The 18659-nt window shown below is 44.6% G+C and overlaps 1 protein-coding gene across 1 annotated transcript in view; it reads right to left on the bottom strand.

Moving 5' to 3' along the window:
* Positions 1–2477: 2477 nt before the first annotated feature.
* REX1BD (required for excision 1-B domain containing) overlaps positions 2478–18659 on the bottom strand; it is a 57055-nt gene continuing 40873 nt past the window's right edge. The window contains exons 3-5 of the mRNA XM_077271921.1: positions 11855–12059; positions 11696–11784; positions 2478–2960 (exon numbers count right to left, since the gene is read on the bottom strand). Of these exons, the coding sequence (XP_077128036.1) occupies positions 2888–2960; positions 11696–11784; positions 11855–12059 (367 nt within the window). The 3' untranslated portion in view covers positions 2478–2887. The remainder of the gene's footprint in view (positions 2961–11695; positions 11785–11854; positions 12060–18659) is intronic.

Consider the following 18659-nt stretch of genomic DNA (forward strand, 5'->3'; position numbering starts at 1 on the left):
TCAATGGTGCCATCCTGCTTTAGTAGTGCAAATGCTTTCTTTTTACTGTTAATTGCCCCTCTTACTTCTTTGTTTAGCCACATTGGGTTTTTCCTATTTCTAGTCCTTTTATTCCCACAAGGTATAAACCGCTTACAGTGCCTATTTAGGATGTTCTTAAACATTTTCCATTTATTATCTGTATTCTTATTTCTGAGGATATTGTCCCAGTCTACCAGATTAAGGGCATCTCTAAGCTGGTCAAACTTTGCCTTCCTAAAGTTCAGTGTTTTTGTGACTCCCTGACAAGTCCCCCTAGTGAAAGACAGGTGAAACTGTACAATATTGTGGTCGCTATTTCCTAGATGCCCGACCACCTGCAGATTTGTTATTCTGTCAGGTCTATTAGATAGTATTAGGTCTAAAAGTGCTGCTCCTCTGGTTGGATTCTGCACCAATTGTGAAAGATAATTTTTCTTGGTTATTAGCAGAAACCTGTTGCCTTTATGGGTTTCACAGGTTTCTGTTTCCCAGTTAATATCCGGGTAGTTAAAGTCCCCCATAACCAGGACCTCATTATGGGTTGCAGCTTCATCTATCTGCTTTAGAAGTAGACTTTCCATGATTTCTGTTATATTTGGGGGTTTGTAACAGACCCCATTGAGAATTTTGTTACCATTTTTTTACCTCCATGAATTTCGACCCATATGGACTCGACATCCTCATTACCTTCGCTAATATCCTCCCTTAAAGTGGACTTTAGACAAGACTTTACATAGAGACAAACCCCTCCTCCTCTCCGAGTTTTACGATCCTTTCTAAACAGACTGTAACCCTGTAAGTTAACTGCCCAGTCATAGCTTTCATCTAACCATGTCTCGGTTATTCCCACTATGTCAAAGTTACCTGTAGATATTTCTGCTTTTAGTTCTTCCATCTTGTTTGTCAGGCTTCTGGCATTTGCGAGCATGCAGTTTAGAGGATTTTGTTTTGTTCCAATCTCCTCGCTGTGGATTGTTTTAGAAATGTTCTTACCTCCCTTCTGAGTATGTTTTCCTGGGTCTTCTTTGTTCGAGTCTAATGTTTTTCTTCCCGTCCCCTCTTCTTCTAGTTTAACGCCCTCCTGATGAGTGTAGCGAGTCTTCTGGCGAATGTGTGTTTCCCAGGTTTGTTGAGGTGTAGTCCATCTCTGGCGAGGAGTCCATTTAGTTAGAAAAAAAGAGATAATGAAGCATTTGCAATGTGACTACTAAACTCAGTTGTGTTGCCCTTCCCTCCACACTGATCTCATCTGGAAGAAGTTAGTCACCTGTGCTCTACACTCAGCACGTTCTAATTATGCAGGAGGTTAGACCAGGAGATCAGGGCTGCAGAATTACCTCGCACCCACTAAGAAACCTAAGCTCTACTGTTCTCTCTCTAGTATGTTGCTGCCTGCTTATGATTGGGCAACTCATACAAGCAGAAGAGCTACACGCCCCCCAGTTAAAACCAACTGATAACACCCACACACAAAAAGTTAAAAGGCAATCTGTCAAAAAATGTTTCATGTATGAACCAATATCACTACCTTCCTCAGTGCCCATGCTGCATTTCAGAAGTTGTATATTATGTCCATACTCCCATGTATATCCCCAAAAACAACCTTTTGTAGTGTTCCTGTGAGGTATGCAAAATTGGATGGTCTGGTCCGATGGGTGTCATTGCATCAGCTCCCGCTGTGATTGATGTGGATGACGCATCCTTCGTCATCCATGCACCTGCACAGGCACATCGCTGGCTCACTTTGTTCTGCCCTACTGTGGGCAGAGCCTAGAATATAACCGAGCATGCACAGGCACACGTCTTTCTGGCTCCTGCTTGCCGGAACCATTTTGCCCACATTGATTTGTTCCCTGCTGCTGCAAATCGTAAAAGATGAGTTTAATTCCGGCGGCAGGAAACAAACCAATGTGAGTGAAATGGTTCCAGTAAGCAGCAGCAGCCGGAAAGACAAGTGCTTGTGAAGGAGCAGTTAGGTTTTAGGCTCAGGAATCAGAATACATGATGCTGCTCTCAGATGGGGAAGCCAAAATTTCCAGACAGATTCTCTAAGCATTTGTGAAGAAACCTGTCAATCAAGATGGGCCAGCTGAAGGGGAGCTGCCCAGCGGACCTTTCTTCCTGTGCCTGTCTCTTTTACAACTGTTGACCCTACAAACCTGCAGAATTCCTTGGTTAGAGCAGCATTAACATACTGACAGGTTCCCCTAATTCATAATATTGTGGTATTTCCACCATATAGGACAACTAAAAACATTGGAGAATGCAAACATTTCCCTGAGAGTGCTCAGATGTGTTACAACTTGCATGTAATATGGTTTATTTTGGGTATGTCTTAATTAATGGATAGTAGATCCAAATTTTACTTCAATTTTGGTAAAAAAAAAAAAGAAGTGTTCTGAATCGTCCTTCTTACCTTTTTTATATTTACTGGATTAATTACATGAAATATTCAATGGTATTTAAAAAAGTTCTTTAATGAGACACAATAGATTACAAAAAAAATTGTAACAATTCTTTTTTTTTTACGAGGAGAAAATAATTTTCATTGTAACCTTTAATGATGTGAAGCAATAGAAAAAGAAACAAAAAGAAATATATGAGTACAACTGGAAACACATCATAAGGCGTATTTCACATACCCAATAAAATCCACTGGAAAGAAATGTACATTGAATCTCAAGTTCAGTCAAGATTGCAGTGCAAGAAGACATATCCCTGCCATGTCTGGTAAGAACACCTACTGATAGAGAGCCAGAATGTCACCCAAGAGGGCAGCAGATGAGACAGAGCAGGCTCTGTTACAGTGCAGATCCAAATACTAAAGGCTCCGCTTTCCACTCTGAAGCTTACAAAGGGGCAGACGTCATTTTATTTCTTCACAATCATACTTGAAATCCTGCAGTACTTCACTGATTGCTTCCACGGTTTTAATTATCCTAGAGGAACGAATGGGAACTATAAATAATATACATCTGGCTTACATTACTCACAGTATAGAAGTTTAGGTAGTGTTTATGAAACACCCAGAAAAGGGGCTGCACTCCTGGTTTAGAACTGAGGTGCTTTCAAGGTGTCGTCCTAGTGATATATATCTGTCACTCTAACAGTGGAAATAAATATTTTTTTATAACAGTTTAAATCACAATTATGCCAATAGACATTTGGGAAAGTGCTATCATATGTATAATCAACGAATGTGCAATGGAAGTGGTCCCATACAGGAAAATATATATGTCAAATATGCCAAAACTATAGATTTTCCTTGGTATGGAAATATAAAGTTGGACATGCTATAAAATCATCAAAATATAAGTGTCTAACCATTTTATGAATGTCAGATGTTCAAAAAATACCCAATATACTCACATCAGCACTGACCTCTCTGGATGTTGTCCGGTCCTCTTCATTCCGTTGTCAGGTCCATTGCATTTCTGGGCTCTTCACTATAGGCTAAGAATTCTAGAAGCGTCAAGGCTGGACCTTACTGCTCGTCATAAAGTTGTGATGATGACGCGCAGTGACCAACGTGGATGCAAATGCGAGTCTTGGTCTATGGTGAAGAGCCCGACAAGCGGCGCCCGACTGCAGAATGAAGAAGAGGAACAAACAGTAGCCGGTCAGTATATCAGGTTTTTATTTTTTTTCTTTGAATAGCCGACGTTCGTAACCAGGAGTTGCACATAAAATGTTGTTAAGTTGGGTACTCTCTGTAATGAATAATAATACCCAACAGTACGAGAATGTCCCACAACTTTTTTTTTGGAAGGAGGAAACAATAGATAATGCAGTCATGAGCATGATGTATGTCCTTGGAAAGGAACATAACATAAAGCACTTTTCTTTAAACATTCCCTTTAGTCTGCTACATGTAAAAGCCAAACACAAAATTACATACCCAAAACTTAATTGCAGGTTTAAATTAAAACCGTGGACATGGGCCAATTAGAAGACCCTGACTGGAGGGAGAGATCTGTCCCACTACCATCCTACAGATCTCTCCAATAAATAAAAAAGCCCAAAACAGGTTTTCCTAAACTGACTTGGTCAAATAACTTGACCCAGTCCACACTTACTTTTATTTTGCATGGTAAACCACAGCCATGGCTCTGAGTACAATTCACTCCAGCAATTCAGTATGCTTCTAAGCAAATTCTGGCCAATGGCCAATGAAAATGATTCACCTCACTGTCGCACATAATCCCCCCCCTCTGTTCAAACTTGTGAGGTTGAACACCTGTCACCATACTGGGTGTCCAAGACAGGGCATCCGTATTCCCTTCCTTGCAAAAATTTTGCAAGGATAGAAACCATCTGCTGAGCATTCCTCTTCTTAGTATTTCTCATCCAAACCAGGGGTGAGTGGTCCATCACCAAGCGTAACTGTCACCCCAGTAAATAGCATAGGGACTCGAAAACCCATTTGATGGTGAATAACTTCTTCACCACCACAATATAATTTTTCTCTGCCAGGGTAAGTTTCCTGCTGATGTAAGTGTCTGAATGTTCTTCTCCATTCACCTCTTGCAACAGAAGCGCTCGTAGCCCTACCTCAGAGACATCGGTTTTCACGATAAACCAGTTCCTAAAGTTAGGATAGATAAGGATGGGCTATCCATACAGCGCCAACTTCATGGACTAGAAAGCGTCCTCCACCTCAGGATTCCACCAGACCATGACCAACTTCTGTCCCTTTAAGAGATCTGTCAGCGGTGATGATCTCCCAGCAAAATTAGGTAAAAAATCATCTATCATATCCCATGATACCAAGGAACGCTCTCACCTGTTTCGTAGTAAAAGGCCGGGGCCAATTTTGAATGGCTTAGATTTTATTTATTTAGGGTTTGATAATTCCTCGTTCAATTACATACCCCAAATACCATGCTTTCTCAAGACTTATCACACTTTTTTGGGTTTGCCATCAAGCCCACGTCTCTGAGCGAATCTACTACCACTTGCACCTGGGACAAATGGATATGCCAGTCGCTACTATAGATTAATAATCATCTAAAACGCAGATGCATACTTCTGATGGAGCTCTAACATTATGTCCACAGCCTTTTAAATGTGGCTGGGGCCCCATGTAACCCAAAAGGAAAGACAACATATGGGGTCACAAAGGTGGTCTTTTCTTTAGCAGATTGTCAGAGGCACCTGCCAGTAACCCTTGGTTAGATCAAGCGTCATAAAGTACTGGGCCTGTCCCAGTCTCTCAATTAGCTGATCCACCCTGGGCACTGGATAAAGGTGAAATTTTGACACCTCATTCAATTTCCGAAAACCGTTACAGAACGGCAACAATCTGTCCAGCTTTGGAATCAGTACATTGGGAATATCCCAATTACTTTTGGACTCCTCAATGACTCCTAGCTGGAGCCTCTTCTTTACCTCTTCTGAGATGGCTTGCATCCGGGCCTCTGGCATACTGTATGGTTTCATTCGCACCCTTACCTCAGGCTCAGTGACAATGTCATGCTGGATCACAGATGTTTGGCCGGGCAGTTGCGAGAATACGTCTGTATTCTGCTGCAATAATTCCTGAGCTTCCCATCGCTGCTATTTCGAGAGACTTTTTCTAATCTTTACCTCATTCGCAGCCTCTTCCCGAGCCTTTATCGGAGGGACCACAGAAGATGCGACCGGAGTTTCCTCTGTGACCAAACATTTCTGGTCTTTCCATGCCTTTAATAGATTGACATGGTAAATTTACTGGGGTTTCCTCTTCCCGGGCTGATACACCCTGTAGTTCATCGCCCCAATTTTTTCCTGGACTTCATTTGTGCCTTGCCACCTGGCCAAGAACTTACTTTTGGTGGTGGGTACCAAAACCAATCCTCTCTCCCTTTTTTTAAGGGACCTAACTGTTGACTGTCTATTGTAATCTCGGTTCTGAGCTGCCTGGGCATTCAGGAAATGTTCCTTTACGATATGCATTATGGCCGTAATCTGGTCCTGCATATTTGCAACATGCTCTGCAACTGTTTTAGGAGAGGTGGGCTCCCATGTCTCTCTAGCAATGTCCAGCAGGCCCTTGGGATGTCTACCATATAATAGTTTGAACTGAGAAAATCCCGTGGAAGACTGTGGTACCTCCAGGATGGCAAACATTAGATACGGCAAAAAACATGTTCCAGTTGCTCACATCTTTATCTACCACTTTTTTTAATATAGATTTTAGGATCTTATTATATCTTTCTACAAGACCATCAGCCTGTGAGTGGTAGACTGATGTGGGCAATTGTTTGATCTGCAGCAGCTTACACAGTTCTTTAGGGACCTTGGACATAAAAGGAGACCCCTGATCCGTAAGGATCTTCTTTGGTAGCCCAATGTGGCAGAAAATGGCAAACAGCTTCAGGGCAATACATTTTCAATCGACTCAAAAGGTACCGGGGGAGGAACCAATGGACTACACATGTTTGATGAGGGTATTGTCAGCTGACATTCTGGGCACGACTCACAAAACCTCTGAACCTCAGCATAAACCCTGGGCCAAAAGAACTACTGCAAAATACGCTCCAGCGTTTTTTTTAGCTCCTAACTGACCTACCAGAATGTGTTTGTGAGCCATCTCATGCACCTCCTGTCAGTCTGATTGTGGCACTACCAGCTCTTCTATTGTTTTGTCACGGATTTGGTCAACCCAGTATAACAACTCCTGGTTGCCCACCATTTGAGGTAAAACCGCCTCTGCGCCGGGTTGCTGTGCCACCCCATTTATCATTTTCACCCGTTATCATGGGATAGTATAGGATCCTGGAGCTGAGCTGTCTCAAAGTACCCCTGTATACATCCAGATCTAGAACTAATGTGGTCTCCTCAACCTCTCCTGCCAAGACCTCTAGGGGTCAGGGCAAGGGGGTTACTCGGTACCGGGTCCTGTGGTTCACAGGGGGGTGTCACGGTGGCTGACCCGGTCCGTGGCCCTGGGACGTCCGTATAAAAGGGAAAGGTCTTTAAAGGGATAAGGTTTATGTTCGTGACGCCACCTGTGGTATTCGGTCAGGGTGACCGACGCTGCTTTAAGAAGTCCGCTGGGGTGATCTTATGGCAACTAGATGGCATACCTTCCCACAGGTGAAGTGTATCCCCAGGGCTTCCCGGTGTGTAGATGGTAGAATGGTGAGAGGTGAAGTGAAGAACGAGGACACAGGTTTGCAGTCTCTTTACCTTGCTTACTGTTGGTTTCAGCAGCCACAGTCCAGGGCACCAGATCACAGGGCAGGTAGAGTCCGGCTGGTTTGGAGGCAAGTTCAGAGTCCTCTTGTCCAGGTGCAAATCAATAGCCATCCCTTCCGCTGTAGTTTCTTACTGCATAAGCTTCAAATAAGATCCTCACAGATGTTCTCTCTCTGTCCCCCATAGTCGGACGGGACAAAACCCGTATGACTGGTGGCTTGAGGCGGTTTATAGGGACTCTAGCATGCCCCAGCCTCTGAGGGGTGCCACCGTGCCTCCTGGGTGTAGGTGCGGACAGGTAACGTGCAATTAGCTGTCCTGCCGATCTCTGAAGTAAGGCATAGAGGTCCTTACTACCTCGGTATTACAGCTACCGGTTATCTGCGCCTCAGAAGGAGGCAGCCTGCTCGGGGCTGGTCCCCTTCTGGTATCCCCTCCTGTGCTTTGCTTTCCTGCACGCTCACTGCAACGTATTCTGCTTTCTGAAATGTCTCCTTCTGGGAGCTGCAGCTCTTAGGGCATGCACAGCTCCGTGGACCCTCTGTCCTCCTCAGACGGATGTCTGGAACTTTCTAACTTTCCCTACAGACTACCAGTTATTTATATATGGGGAGTCACCTAATAAATAAGATCAAAAGCTCCCCCTGGTGGCCTGGAGTGTGAATATGTTGCATGCTTGTGGTACCTGGATGCAGTTATCCTTCCTTGCCTCCAAACGTAGCATCACTCTCCCCAAGAGGAAAGCAATGCCACTGTGACGACCAGGACCCTGGGGCGCCACAGAAACCTATCGTAATTACACTATACCCCTATTATGGTGACCCCTACAGCAGGTATCCCTGACTCGAGATCTTCGGGTTCAGTACTAGGCTATACCTTTACCTTGGCAGGGTTAGTTTTGCTCTCCCATAGAGACCAGAACAGCGGCAAGTCTCTTCCCAAAACAGTCCCATATGGAAGGGTCTTTACCATTCCCACTGTACGTTTAATCTCCTCACAGACGGTGGAAAAGGTAACCTCTGCCATCGGATACTCCCGGTGGTAGCGGTGTATACAAGCGACCCCCATTTTACGACCATTTGCGTTTTCCCCGGCAACCAATTACCCATGACAAGTGTCACTAGGCTCCCTGAATCCAAGAGAGCCTCTGTCTGGTACCTGTTGACATATATTTGGCATGAATGGGGTTCACTTCGTATGGCATCTGCATCCTCAGTGCAAACAGTCTGGGCATACATAGATACCCGTCGAATAAACCCGCAGTCCATGGGCTTAGCAGTCAGGGGCAATTGACAGCCACATGTCCAGGCCCTTGGCACCGCCAGCACCTGATAGTGGAGGCACCCCTGGTCCATGAGAGAGGTTTAGGGGATACTGGGTTCCTCCTCTCAGTTGTGATACGATTCGGACAAACCCCAGTAGAGAGCCGTATCCTTTTCCCAGGCTCACGGGCTTGTAAAACCCGGACTGATATTCGCAGTGGGGCAGAGTCCCGTCTGAAGTCCTGGGTGGCCATATATTGCTCGATCAGGCTAACCACCTGATCTAGGTTGCCTGGGTCCCATTATCCCACTCATTGCTGTATGGCTACTAACCGGTTGGGTAGCATCCTTTCTACCAACTGAGTTGGGCTCAAGGTCTAAGGCTGGATGAATTTTTTTTTACTATCAAGTCAAATGCCTGAGACCTAGCAGAGCGGGACTCCACAAAGGACCACTGGTACACATGATGTGCCCATACATATGTATTAACCCCCAGTCGGGCAAGGATCTCACCTTTGAGTTTCCCATAGTCCTGGACATCCTCCAAGCTGTGGTCAAAGAACGCCTTCTCGGCGTTTCCCATCAGGAACGGAGCCACCATTTCTGCCCACTGGGAAATTGGCAAGCGCTCCTGTTCTGCTATGCATTCAAATACAGTGACGAAAGCTGCCATGTCATCCTTGGGATTGATCTTCCTCAGCACTGACCTGACTTTGTCCCGGGTCTCAGGATAAACCAGGGTCGGCTGTGGGGGCGTCTCTCGCAAGGCTGCTATCTGTTGCAGAATCAGGTTGTTTGTCTGCTGCTGCTGTAACTCCTGCAATTCCTGCTGTTGCGCCTGGGAGAGAACCAACTGTTTTAGTATTTCCTCCATCTTGTCAGCAGGCTTGTTAAGTAGCATTGCAGGATTGATCACTAACATGTTTCTTTGGGGTATGTCTCAATTCACACTGCCTATTTTCTCCACCATAAGGCAGCGTCATTTCCACCAATGAATTCAGTGAGACAGTGATCCAGTCAATTTTAATAAAACGTCCTTTATTGTCCAAATTCTGCACACATGAAATTGCTCACCTCCGGATCGCAGCCAGGAATAAAGTCCATTGCCGCTGGCACATGCACCCCCGTAAGGTTCTCGAGTGCTATCGTGGTCGCCAACATCGCTGGCTCTGTTCTGTGCTAGCTTCACACAACCAGGCATACATCCACAGCACCTTCAGCTCTACTACATGTGAAATCCAAACACAAACTGACACACCCAAACTTAACTGCAGGTTTAAATGTAAACCGTGGCCATGGGCCATTTGTAAGACCCGGACTGGAGGGGGGGAGAGATCCGTCCCACTACCATCCAACAGATCTATCCAAAAATAAAAGCCCAAGACAGGTTTTCCTAAACTGACTTGGTCAAATAACTTGACAAAAATCATACTTCCTTTTATTTTGCATGGTAACCACAGCTGTGGCTGTGATTACAATGCACTCCAGCAGTTCAGTATACCACTAAGCACATTCTGGGGGATACATAACAGCCCTAGAATATGATTCCCCTCACTGCTTCACAGCCAGTAAAAAGAAAAAGTCACAAAAAACCTGGAAAACAGTGAAAAAAAACACTGGAAGATGCTCCGGGAAAAAAAAAAATTGGCTTTGTCTGTAGCATCTTCTTCTTGAAACACTTGGTGGGTGTGCACTCTTGAAAAAGACAATGTGTGCCCATTCTACTAAGGTATGTACGGTTTTTTTAAGCATTTTTCGGACTGGATGGTCTCCAAAATCCTCGTCAAAAAGTACTTGAAAAACTGTTGGAAAAAAAGTTCTACTCATTTCCATGGGAAATCCACTTTACTGTTCATAAAAGGAATTTGTTTTTACTTTTTTTACCTGAACAGTTTTTGAGAAACTTACATGTCACTTCTCTGAAGCAGATCTGAACGAAACCGCTCCAAACTAGGTACTGTCCAATCAAAAGGCTGCAAAGAACACTTCTGGAGAAATAAACAATCCAAAACTCATCTGAAGTGTATTCTGCTTAAAAAAGTAATGTTTTCATGTCTAAAAAAAGCTCGGTTTGCACAAAAAGTCTCTAAAAGAAAATACCGCAATTTCCTTCATATCATATGCCAACTTTGTGCTTTTTGTTATGGACACCATCCAAAAATTCTGGACATTTTTAACAGACACATTGGAAAACCATAATAAATAATTAAGATTTTATCACATATGTCTACAGCCCATAATTCTGATATGAAGACATTCCCAACAGTCATTGTAAACTGTAAAATGTTGATTATTACAGTTACCCTAATCTGTATAAAATTCTACAGCTACAAAAAAAAACAACACACACTCTTGTCTATTTATGAACAAAGAAAAAAATAGTCTATTTTTCTCGACTCTCCAGGAATTTCTGGACAGTTGGCAACATTGTCCCTCCCTTTTTCCTCCTCTTGAGAGGGTGGACTTAGCTGCTGAGACAGGTGTTGTGGGCCATTTGCCCACAGCACACACAATTAGTAAAGAGAACAGCTGATTGGCCCCCAGATCAGTCACCGGTTTAAAGATTCAACAGCTAGGCAGACAAGCTGTGCCGGTGAGGGCAGGGGGTTCGCTAGCATTTTTGGGAAGCAGCTAATCAACAAAAGCAAAGCTGTTCAATATATCATTTGTTGCAAGAATTACTGCTGGGACATTCTTCCACAAAGATCCCCACCATGGCACTCTTCACCACATCTATTTCTTGGTATCACTGTAAGGCTGCCGTCACACTAGCAGTATTTGGTCAGTATTTTACATCAGTATTTGGAAGCCAAAACCAGGAGTGGGTGATAAATACAGAAGTGGTGCATATGTTTCTGTTATACTTTTCCTCTAATTGTTCCACTCCTGGTTTTGGCTTACAAATACTGATGTAAAATACTGACCAAATACTGCTAGTGTGACGGCAGCCTAAGCATGCATCAGGACATCCCATTTCCCCTAAAAGAATCCCACCCCCTTTCTTGTAGGGAAGTATGTGAAAAAGTGGAAGGGGTTTTTTTAGAATATAAAACACAAGATTTGTTATACGCTTGAAAATAGCCTTAATTTCATATCTCATCCCGCTGTTCAGCTTATACTATTATGGTATAACAATAGTTGAGACACTTCACATTCTTGTTTTACACTAAATAGATTTTGGGTAATTTAATATTTACTTATTCAAATAAAAATATATATTAAAATGCACCTACTTCTGTTTCACAAGATGAACCTCCTCTTGATGGGCCTCATCATTTGGGTGGTCTTGCGCATTCTGCTTTGCTAGCTGTAATCTTGCAGTCTGGCAAGACAGAAAGTATTATGGACCGGCTCGCAAGAAATAACTAATATCACTTAGCAAGAACAAGTACCAGCTCTAATTTCTCCTTCTCCAGCTCCTGGATCTTTTCCAGGTGTTCAGAAAGATCAGGTCGATCGTGCAGTTCCCGGAAGCGATCCTTCATCTGGATAAGCTCTTTGCTGATGCCGTTGAAAGCCTGCGTAATCTCATGAACCAACTGCCGGTACCGGATAAAGTCATAATGTGGGCCAGATTTCAGATAAGCTTGATGTCCCCTGAAATTAAAATAAATATTTTGACTGATGATAACCTTCATTTCAAAATTTGTTGAACTTTGCTATTAAGCGCACAATATTTTTGAGAACGTTCACATGACTAATTGATATATTCAGTTACGACATGTAGAAAAAGGCAAAGAAATGATTAACAACGTGGTGCGATTCTCTTTGAATTCTTGGCAGTACCAAATACAGCATTTCATGTAAAAGAAAGAGAGAATGGCTTACAAGTTAACACCACAAATATGACCAAGCATGGCCATTTCACAGCTCTCCAACAGCACTAGATGTGTGGTCAAACATGACTACTACAAGAACACAGCCGGCATTAGATTACATTATCATGGAGTAAAATGGTATATGATATATCGCATACATAACCCTTTGCCAATGTCTGGTGTGTGCATTAATTATACTCATCTTTCATGTTAAGATGGAATAGTCGCTGAAGAATAAGAATTTAGAGGCACTGACCTAGAAAAGAGAAACAGGCTGCACGTTGACCAGGCGCTCCATTCAGCTCTCCTTCTGGCCAAAGTAATTCAGCCGCGGGAGACACAAGTCTAGTTCTGATGATCAGTGAAATAATTATCATCCATCCAGTGTATAAGTGATTATTTATGTAGAACAGAATTCAGCTTTATAGAGTATAGTCTAATACCAATTTTAATCTCCAAGTAGCCTCCATCCTGATGTCAGTAAGTCGTGCAGCTATGAAAGCTGTAGTATGGTTTAAAGGGAACCTGTCACCCCCCCAGTCGTTTCAAACTAAAAGAGCCACCTTGTGCAGCAGTAATGCTGCATTCTGACAAGGTGGCTCTTTTAGTTCTGGGTGCTGTAACTAGAGAAATAATCAGTTTTATTATTTGTCTGAAATACCTGCTCCTCAGTCAAGTGGGCCGGCGTTTCCCCCCTGCTTCAGACAGCTGTCACTCACATCTTCTTGGCGCCGCCTCCTTCTCACCGCTGTTTTCAAAATAGCCGGCGCCTGCGCTCTTTTCCCCTGCCTGGTGCAGGCGCAGTGAGCGTTGGCCGTCTTTCCTCATATGCAGCCCAGCTGACTGCGCCTGCGCGGCCGCCCTGCCTGTGAATCCCAGCCCCGCAATGTGAATAAATCATAAGTTACTGCGGGGCTGGGAATCACAAGCGGGGCTGGGAATCACAAGCAGGGCGGCCGCGCAGGCGCAGTCAGCTGGACTGCATATGAGGAAAGACGGCCAGCGCTCACTGCGCCTGCACCAGGCAGGGGAAAAGAGCGCAGGCGCCGGCTACTTTTGAAAACAACGGTGAGGAGGAGGCGGCGCCCGGCGCCAAAAAGATGTGAGTGAAGGAACAGATGATTGGCCTTGGGGAGACCAAAACATCCAACACCGCGGAGACACCATCACGTGTTTCTCAACGCAGTGATCCAGAACACTGCCCCCATCCCTTATGGGAAATATGCAAATGCATGTAGGATAGCTGCGGAGACACGATCACGTGTTTCTCGACGCAAGCAGTGAATAGCCAGACCTTTCCCCGGGAGGGAACAACCACGGGAAGGGCAGCATACAATAAAGGAAAACATCCAATACTGGAAAACCACCTATGCCAAGCATGGTATCCATCCACAGACAGCTGTTTCGGGGTGTTTGCCCCTCATCAGTGTGGAGTAGGAATCTGGCTATTAGGAGCAGTGCCTAGTAAAAGGCTGTGAAGGAACAGATGATTGGCCTTGGGGAGACCAAAACATCCAACACCGCGGAGACACCATCACGTGTTTCTCAACGCAGTGATCCAGAACACTGCCCCCATCCCTTATGGGAAATATGCAAATGCATGTAGGATAGCTGCGGAGACACCATCACGTGTTTCTCAACGCAAGCAGTGAATAGCCAGACCTTTCCCCGGGAGGGAACAACCACGGGAAGGGCAGCATCCAATAAAGGAAAACATCCAATACTGGAAAACCACCTATGCCAAGCATGGTATTAGGCACTGCTCCTAATAGCCAGATTCCTACTCCACACTGATGAGGGGCAAACACCCCAAAACAGCTGTCTGTGGATGGATACCATGCTTGGCATAGGTGGTTTTCCAGTATTGGATGTTTTCCTTTATTGGATGCTGCCCTTCCCGTGGTTGTTCCCTCCCGGGGAAAGGTCTGGCTATTCACTGCTTGCGTCGAGAAACACGTGATGGTGTCTCCGCAGCTATCCTACATGAAGAAGATGTGAGTGACAGCTGTGTGCTGTCTGAAGCAGGGGGGAAACGCCGGCCTACTTGACTGAGGAGCAGGTATTTCAGACAAATTATAAAACTGATTATTTCTCAAGTTACAGCACCCAGAACTAAAAGAGCCACCTTGTCAGAATGCAGCATTACTGCTGCACAAGGTGGCTCTTTTAGTTTGAAATGACTAAGGGGGGGGGGGGGGAGGGTGACAGGTTCCCTTTAAAGTGGATATCTAGGGCTATTTAATTTTTTAGCTAAAGACCTAAAAACTAATAGGCAGGTAGCTGTGCTGACTACCTGCACATTGTGCCCGGCCCAACGTATGCTGGCACAGAGCGATCACAGACTGCTCCTGCCGGCGATTCAGCCACTATCGCTGATGTCACGTCAGCAAAGCAGCGGCTTCTTAAATAGTTACGCAGGTTGAAAAAAAAAGACCTAGGTCCATGAAGATCTTCCTTTCTCCACCAATTGTACATATTGTCACTAATATAACTATACCTTCTGTGATATGGCATTCCACGTCTGACTGCTCTAACTGTAAAGAACCCTTTCCTGTTTAGCTGCCTGAATCACCTTCCTTCCACCAGTAATGAGTGCCCCCTAGTCCTCAGTAGGGTCTTTGGAAGGAATAAGTCATGTGCCAGTGTTTTGTACTGACCACACATATATTTATATATGTAAATGAGATCTCCTCTGAGGCGTGTTTCTTCTAAAGGTACCTTCACATTAAGCGACGCTGCAGCGATAGCGACAACGATGCCGATCGCTGCAGCGTCGCTGTTTGATCGCTGGAGAGCTGTCAGACCGCTCTCCAGCGACCAACGATGCCGAGGTCCCCGGATAACCAGGGTAAACATCGGGTTACTAAGTGCAGGGCCACGCTTAGTAACCCGATGTTTACCCTGGTTACCAGCGTAAAATGTAAAAAAACAAACAGTACATACTTACATTCGCGTCCCCCGGCGTCCGCTTCCTGCATTGACTGAGCGCCGGCCCTAACAGCAGAGCGGTGACGTCACCGCTGTGCTGTACTTTCACTTTCACTTTACGGCGCTCAGTCAGTGTGGGAAGCGGACGCCGGGGGACGCGAAGGTGAGTATGTAGTTTGTTTTTTTTACATTTTACACTGGTAACCAGGGTAAACATCGGGTTACTAAGCGCGGCCCTGCGCTTAGTAACCCGATGTTTACCCTGGTTACCAGTGTAAAACATCGCTGGTATCGTTGCTTTTGGTGTCAAACACGACGATACACGCCGGTCTGACGACCAAATAAAGTTCTGAACTTTGTTCAACAACCAGCGATATCACAGCAGGATCCTGATCGCTGCTGCGTGTCAAACTAAACGATATCGCTATCCAGGACGCTGCAACGTCACGGATCGCTAGCGATATCGTTTAGTGTGAAGGTACCTTAAGCTAAACAAGCCCAACTTTTCCAACCACTCCTCCTATGAGAGGCCTTCCATCCCTTGTAATAATCTAGTTGCCCATCGTTGAACTGAATCTAACGTCTGAATATCCTTTTTAAAATGTGGAGCCCAAACCTGGATCCCATATTCTAGAAGTGGCTTCACAAGAAATTTATAAAGGGGTAATAATATATTGGGATTGGGGGGATTTTCTCTCTGTTTTACTTTTTATACACCCTAAAATCTTGCTTGCTTTAGCAGCTGTTTGAGATTGAGTACTGCTGCTCAGCTTACTTGTAATGAGAATACCCAGGTCCTTCTCCTGTTCTGTAGTCCCAAGTATACTCCCATGTAATGTATATGCAGCAATAGGATTACTCCGTGCTAGGTGCATTACTCTACATTTATCTACATTACATCTCATTTGCCAAGTGTTTGCCCATTCAGTCATCTTATTCAGATCGTTTTGCAATATTGAAATGTGAAGGTCAGATTTTAATATCCTACATAATTTGGTGTTGTCAGCAAAGACTGACACTTTACTCTCAATCCCATCCACAAGGTCATTAATAAAGAGGTGAAAAAGAATTGGTCCTTGTACAGATCCCTGCGGTCCCCTCTGCTGACTATATCCCATTTAGAGAACGTACCATTTATGATGAGTTTGTTTCCTGTCATTTAGCCAATTCCTTACCCATCTGCATATAGTTTCCCCCAGTCCTTGCTTATGGAGCTTCAGTATAAGGCTGTTATGTGGAACTGTATCAAATACCTTTGCAAAGTCCAGATAAATCACATCAGCCGCATTACCAACATCCAGATTTGCACTCACCTCCTCATAGAAACCCAACATGTTATTTAGATACGACTTATTCTTCATGAATTCATGCTGGTTTCAGTTATTATATTATTATCTACAATATATTTCTGCAGGTCATCTTTTATAATGAACTCAAAAGTTTTGCACACTACTGATGTCAGGTTTACCAGACGATAGTTGCCCGGATTCACATTCTTACCTTTTTTAAATATTGGTACCACGTGAGCCATCCTCCAATCCCGTGGCACCACCCCTGTTACAAGAGAGCCTAAAGGTACCTTCACACTGAGCGACTTTACAACGAGAACTACAGAGATCCGTGACGTTGCAGCGTCCTGGATAGCGATCTCGTTGTGTTTGACACGCAGCAGCGATCTGGATCCCGCTGTGATATCGCTGGTCGGAGCTAGAAGTCCAGAACTTTATTTGGTCGTCAGATCGGTGTGGATCGTTGTGTTTGACAGCAAAAGCAACGATGCCTGCAATGTTTTACAATGGTAACCAGGGTAAATATCGGGTTACTAAGCGCGGCCCTGCGCTTAGTAACCCGATGTTTAGCCTGGTTACCCGGGTGCTGCAGGGGGACTTCGGCATCGTTGAAGACAGTTTCAACGATGCCGAAGTCGTTCCCCTGATCGTTGGTCGCTGGAGAGAGCTGTCTGTGTGACAGCTCCCCAGCGACCACACAACGACTTACCAACGATCACGGCCAGGTCGTATCGCTGGTCGTGATCGTTGGTAAATCGTTTAGTGTAACGGTACCTTAAGAATATAAGATACAGTGGTCTGTCAATTATTGAGCTCAATTCCCTCAGTATCTGTGGATGAATGCCATCTGGGACGGGGGTTTTGGCAATGTTTAAATTGCTCAGACGTAAAGGCACTTCTTTTTGTGTTAAACTAGTTATATCAGTTTGTGAGTTTTGATTTTTGTCTTGTTGAATGATCCCTGTAACAGACAGTTCATTGAGGAATATGGATGAAAACTGCCTGTTTAATATCTCTACCTTTTATTTGTCCTCTGTGATTATCTTGTTATTGTCATCTTTTAAGGGGCCAATACCATCTATTTTTTTCTTTTTGGCATTGACGTATTTATAAAAAATGTTGGGATTTATTTTAATGTCGTTGGCGATTTGTTTCTCTGTAGATAACTTTGCCAGCTTGATTTCTTTTTAACATTTCTTATTTTGATCTTTATACTCTTGAAATGCTATTTCATTATTCTCAGCTTTCAAGTTTTTGACTGCCCTTTGTTTTTGTCTTATTAAATTTTGTGCTGTCTTGTAGGGTTGAGCGACTTTTATTTTTATAGGATCGGGTCGGGATTCACGAAACCCGACTTTCTCAAAAGTCGGGTCGAGTGAAATCAGCCGATCCTATAAAAAAGTCGGGGTCGGCCGAAACACGAAACCCAATGCAGTGCAATGGGATACTATGGTTCCCAGGGTCTGAAGGAGAGGAAACTCTCCTTCAGGCCCTGGGATCCATATTTAAGTGTAAAATAAAGAATCAAAATAAAAAATATTGATATACTCACCCTCGGACGCGCCCTGGTACTAACTAGCAGCCTTCCTTCCTAAGAATGAGTGCGTGAATGACCTGCGGTGACGTCGCGGCTTGTGATTGGTCGCGTGAGCGGTCACATGGGCGGTCGCGACCAATCACAAGCCGTGACGTCACCGCAGGTCATTCACGCACTCATTCTTAGGAAGGAAGGCTGCCGGAAAGAAGCCGAGGGTGAGTATATTCCTATTAGGTATATACTCACCCTCGTACGCGCCCTGCTTCTTTCCGGCAGCCTTCCTTCCTAAGAATGAGCGCGTGAAGGACCTTAGATGACGTCACGGCTTGTGATTGGTCGCGACCGCCCATGTGACCGCTCACGCGACCAATCACAAGCCGCGACGTCACCGCAGGTCATTCACGCGCTCATTCTTAGGAAGGAAGGCTGCCAGTTAGTACCAGGGCGCGTCGGAGAGGTGAGTATATCAATATTTTTTATTTTGATTCTTTATTTTACACTTAAATATGGATTCCGATACCGATTCCCGATATCGCAAACATATCGGAACTCGGTATCGGAATTCCGATACCAGATTCAGAAGATCGCCGACCTCATGGCCGACCCCACACAGGGGTCGGGTCGG

The sequence above is a fragment of the Ranitomeya variabilis genome, chromosome 1, assembly GCF_051348905.1.
Source record: "Ranitomeya variabilis isolate aRanVar5 chromosome 1, aRanVar5.hap1, whole genome shotgun sequence".
NCBI classification, from domain to species: Eukaryota; Metazoa; Chordata; class Amphibia; order Anura; family Dendrobatidae; genus Ranitomeya; species Ranitomeya variabilis.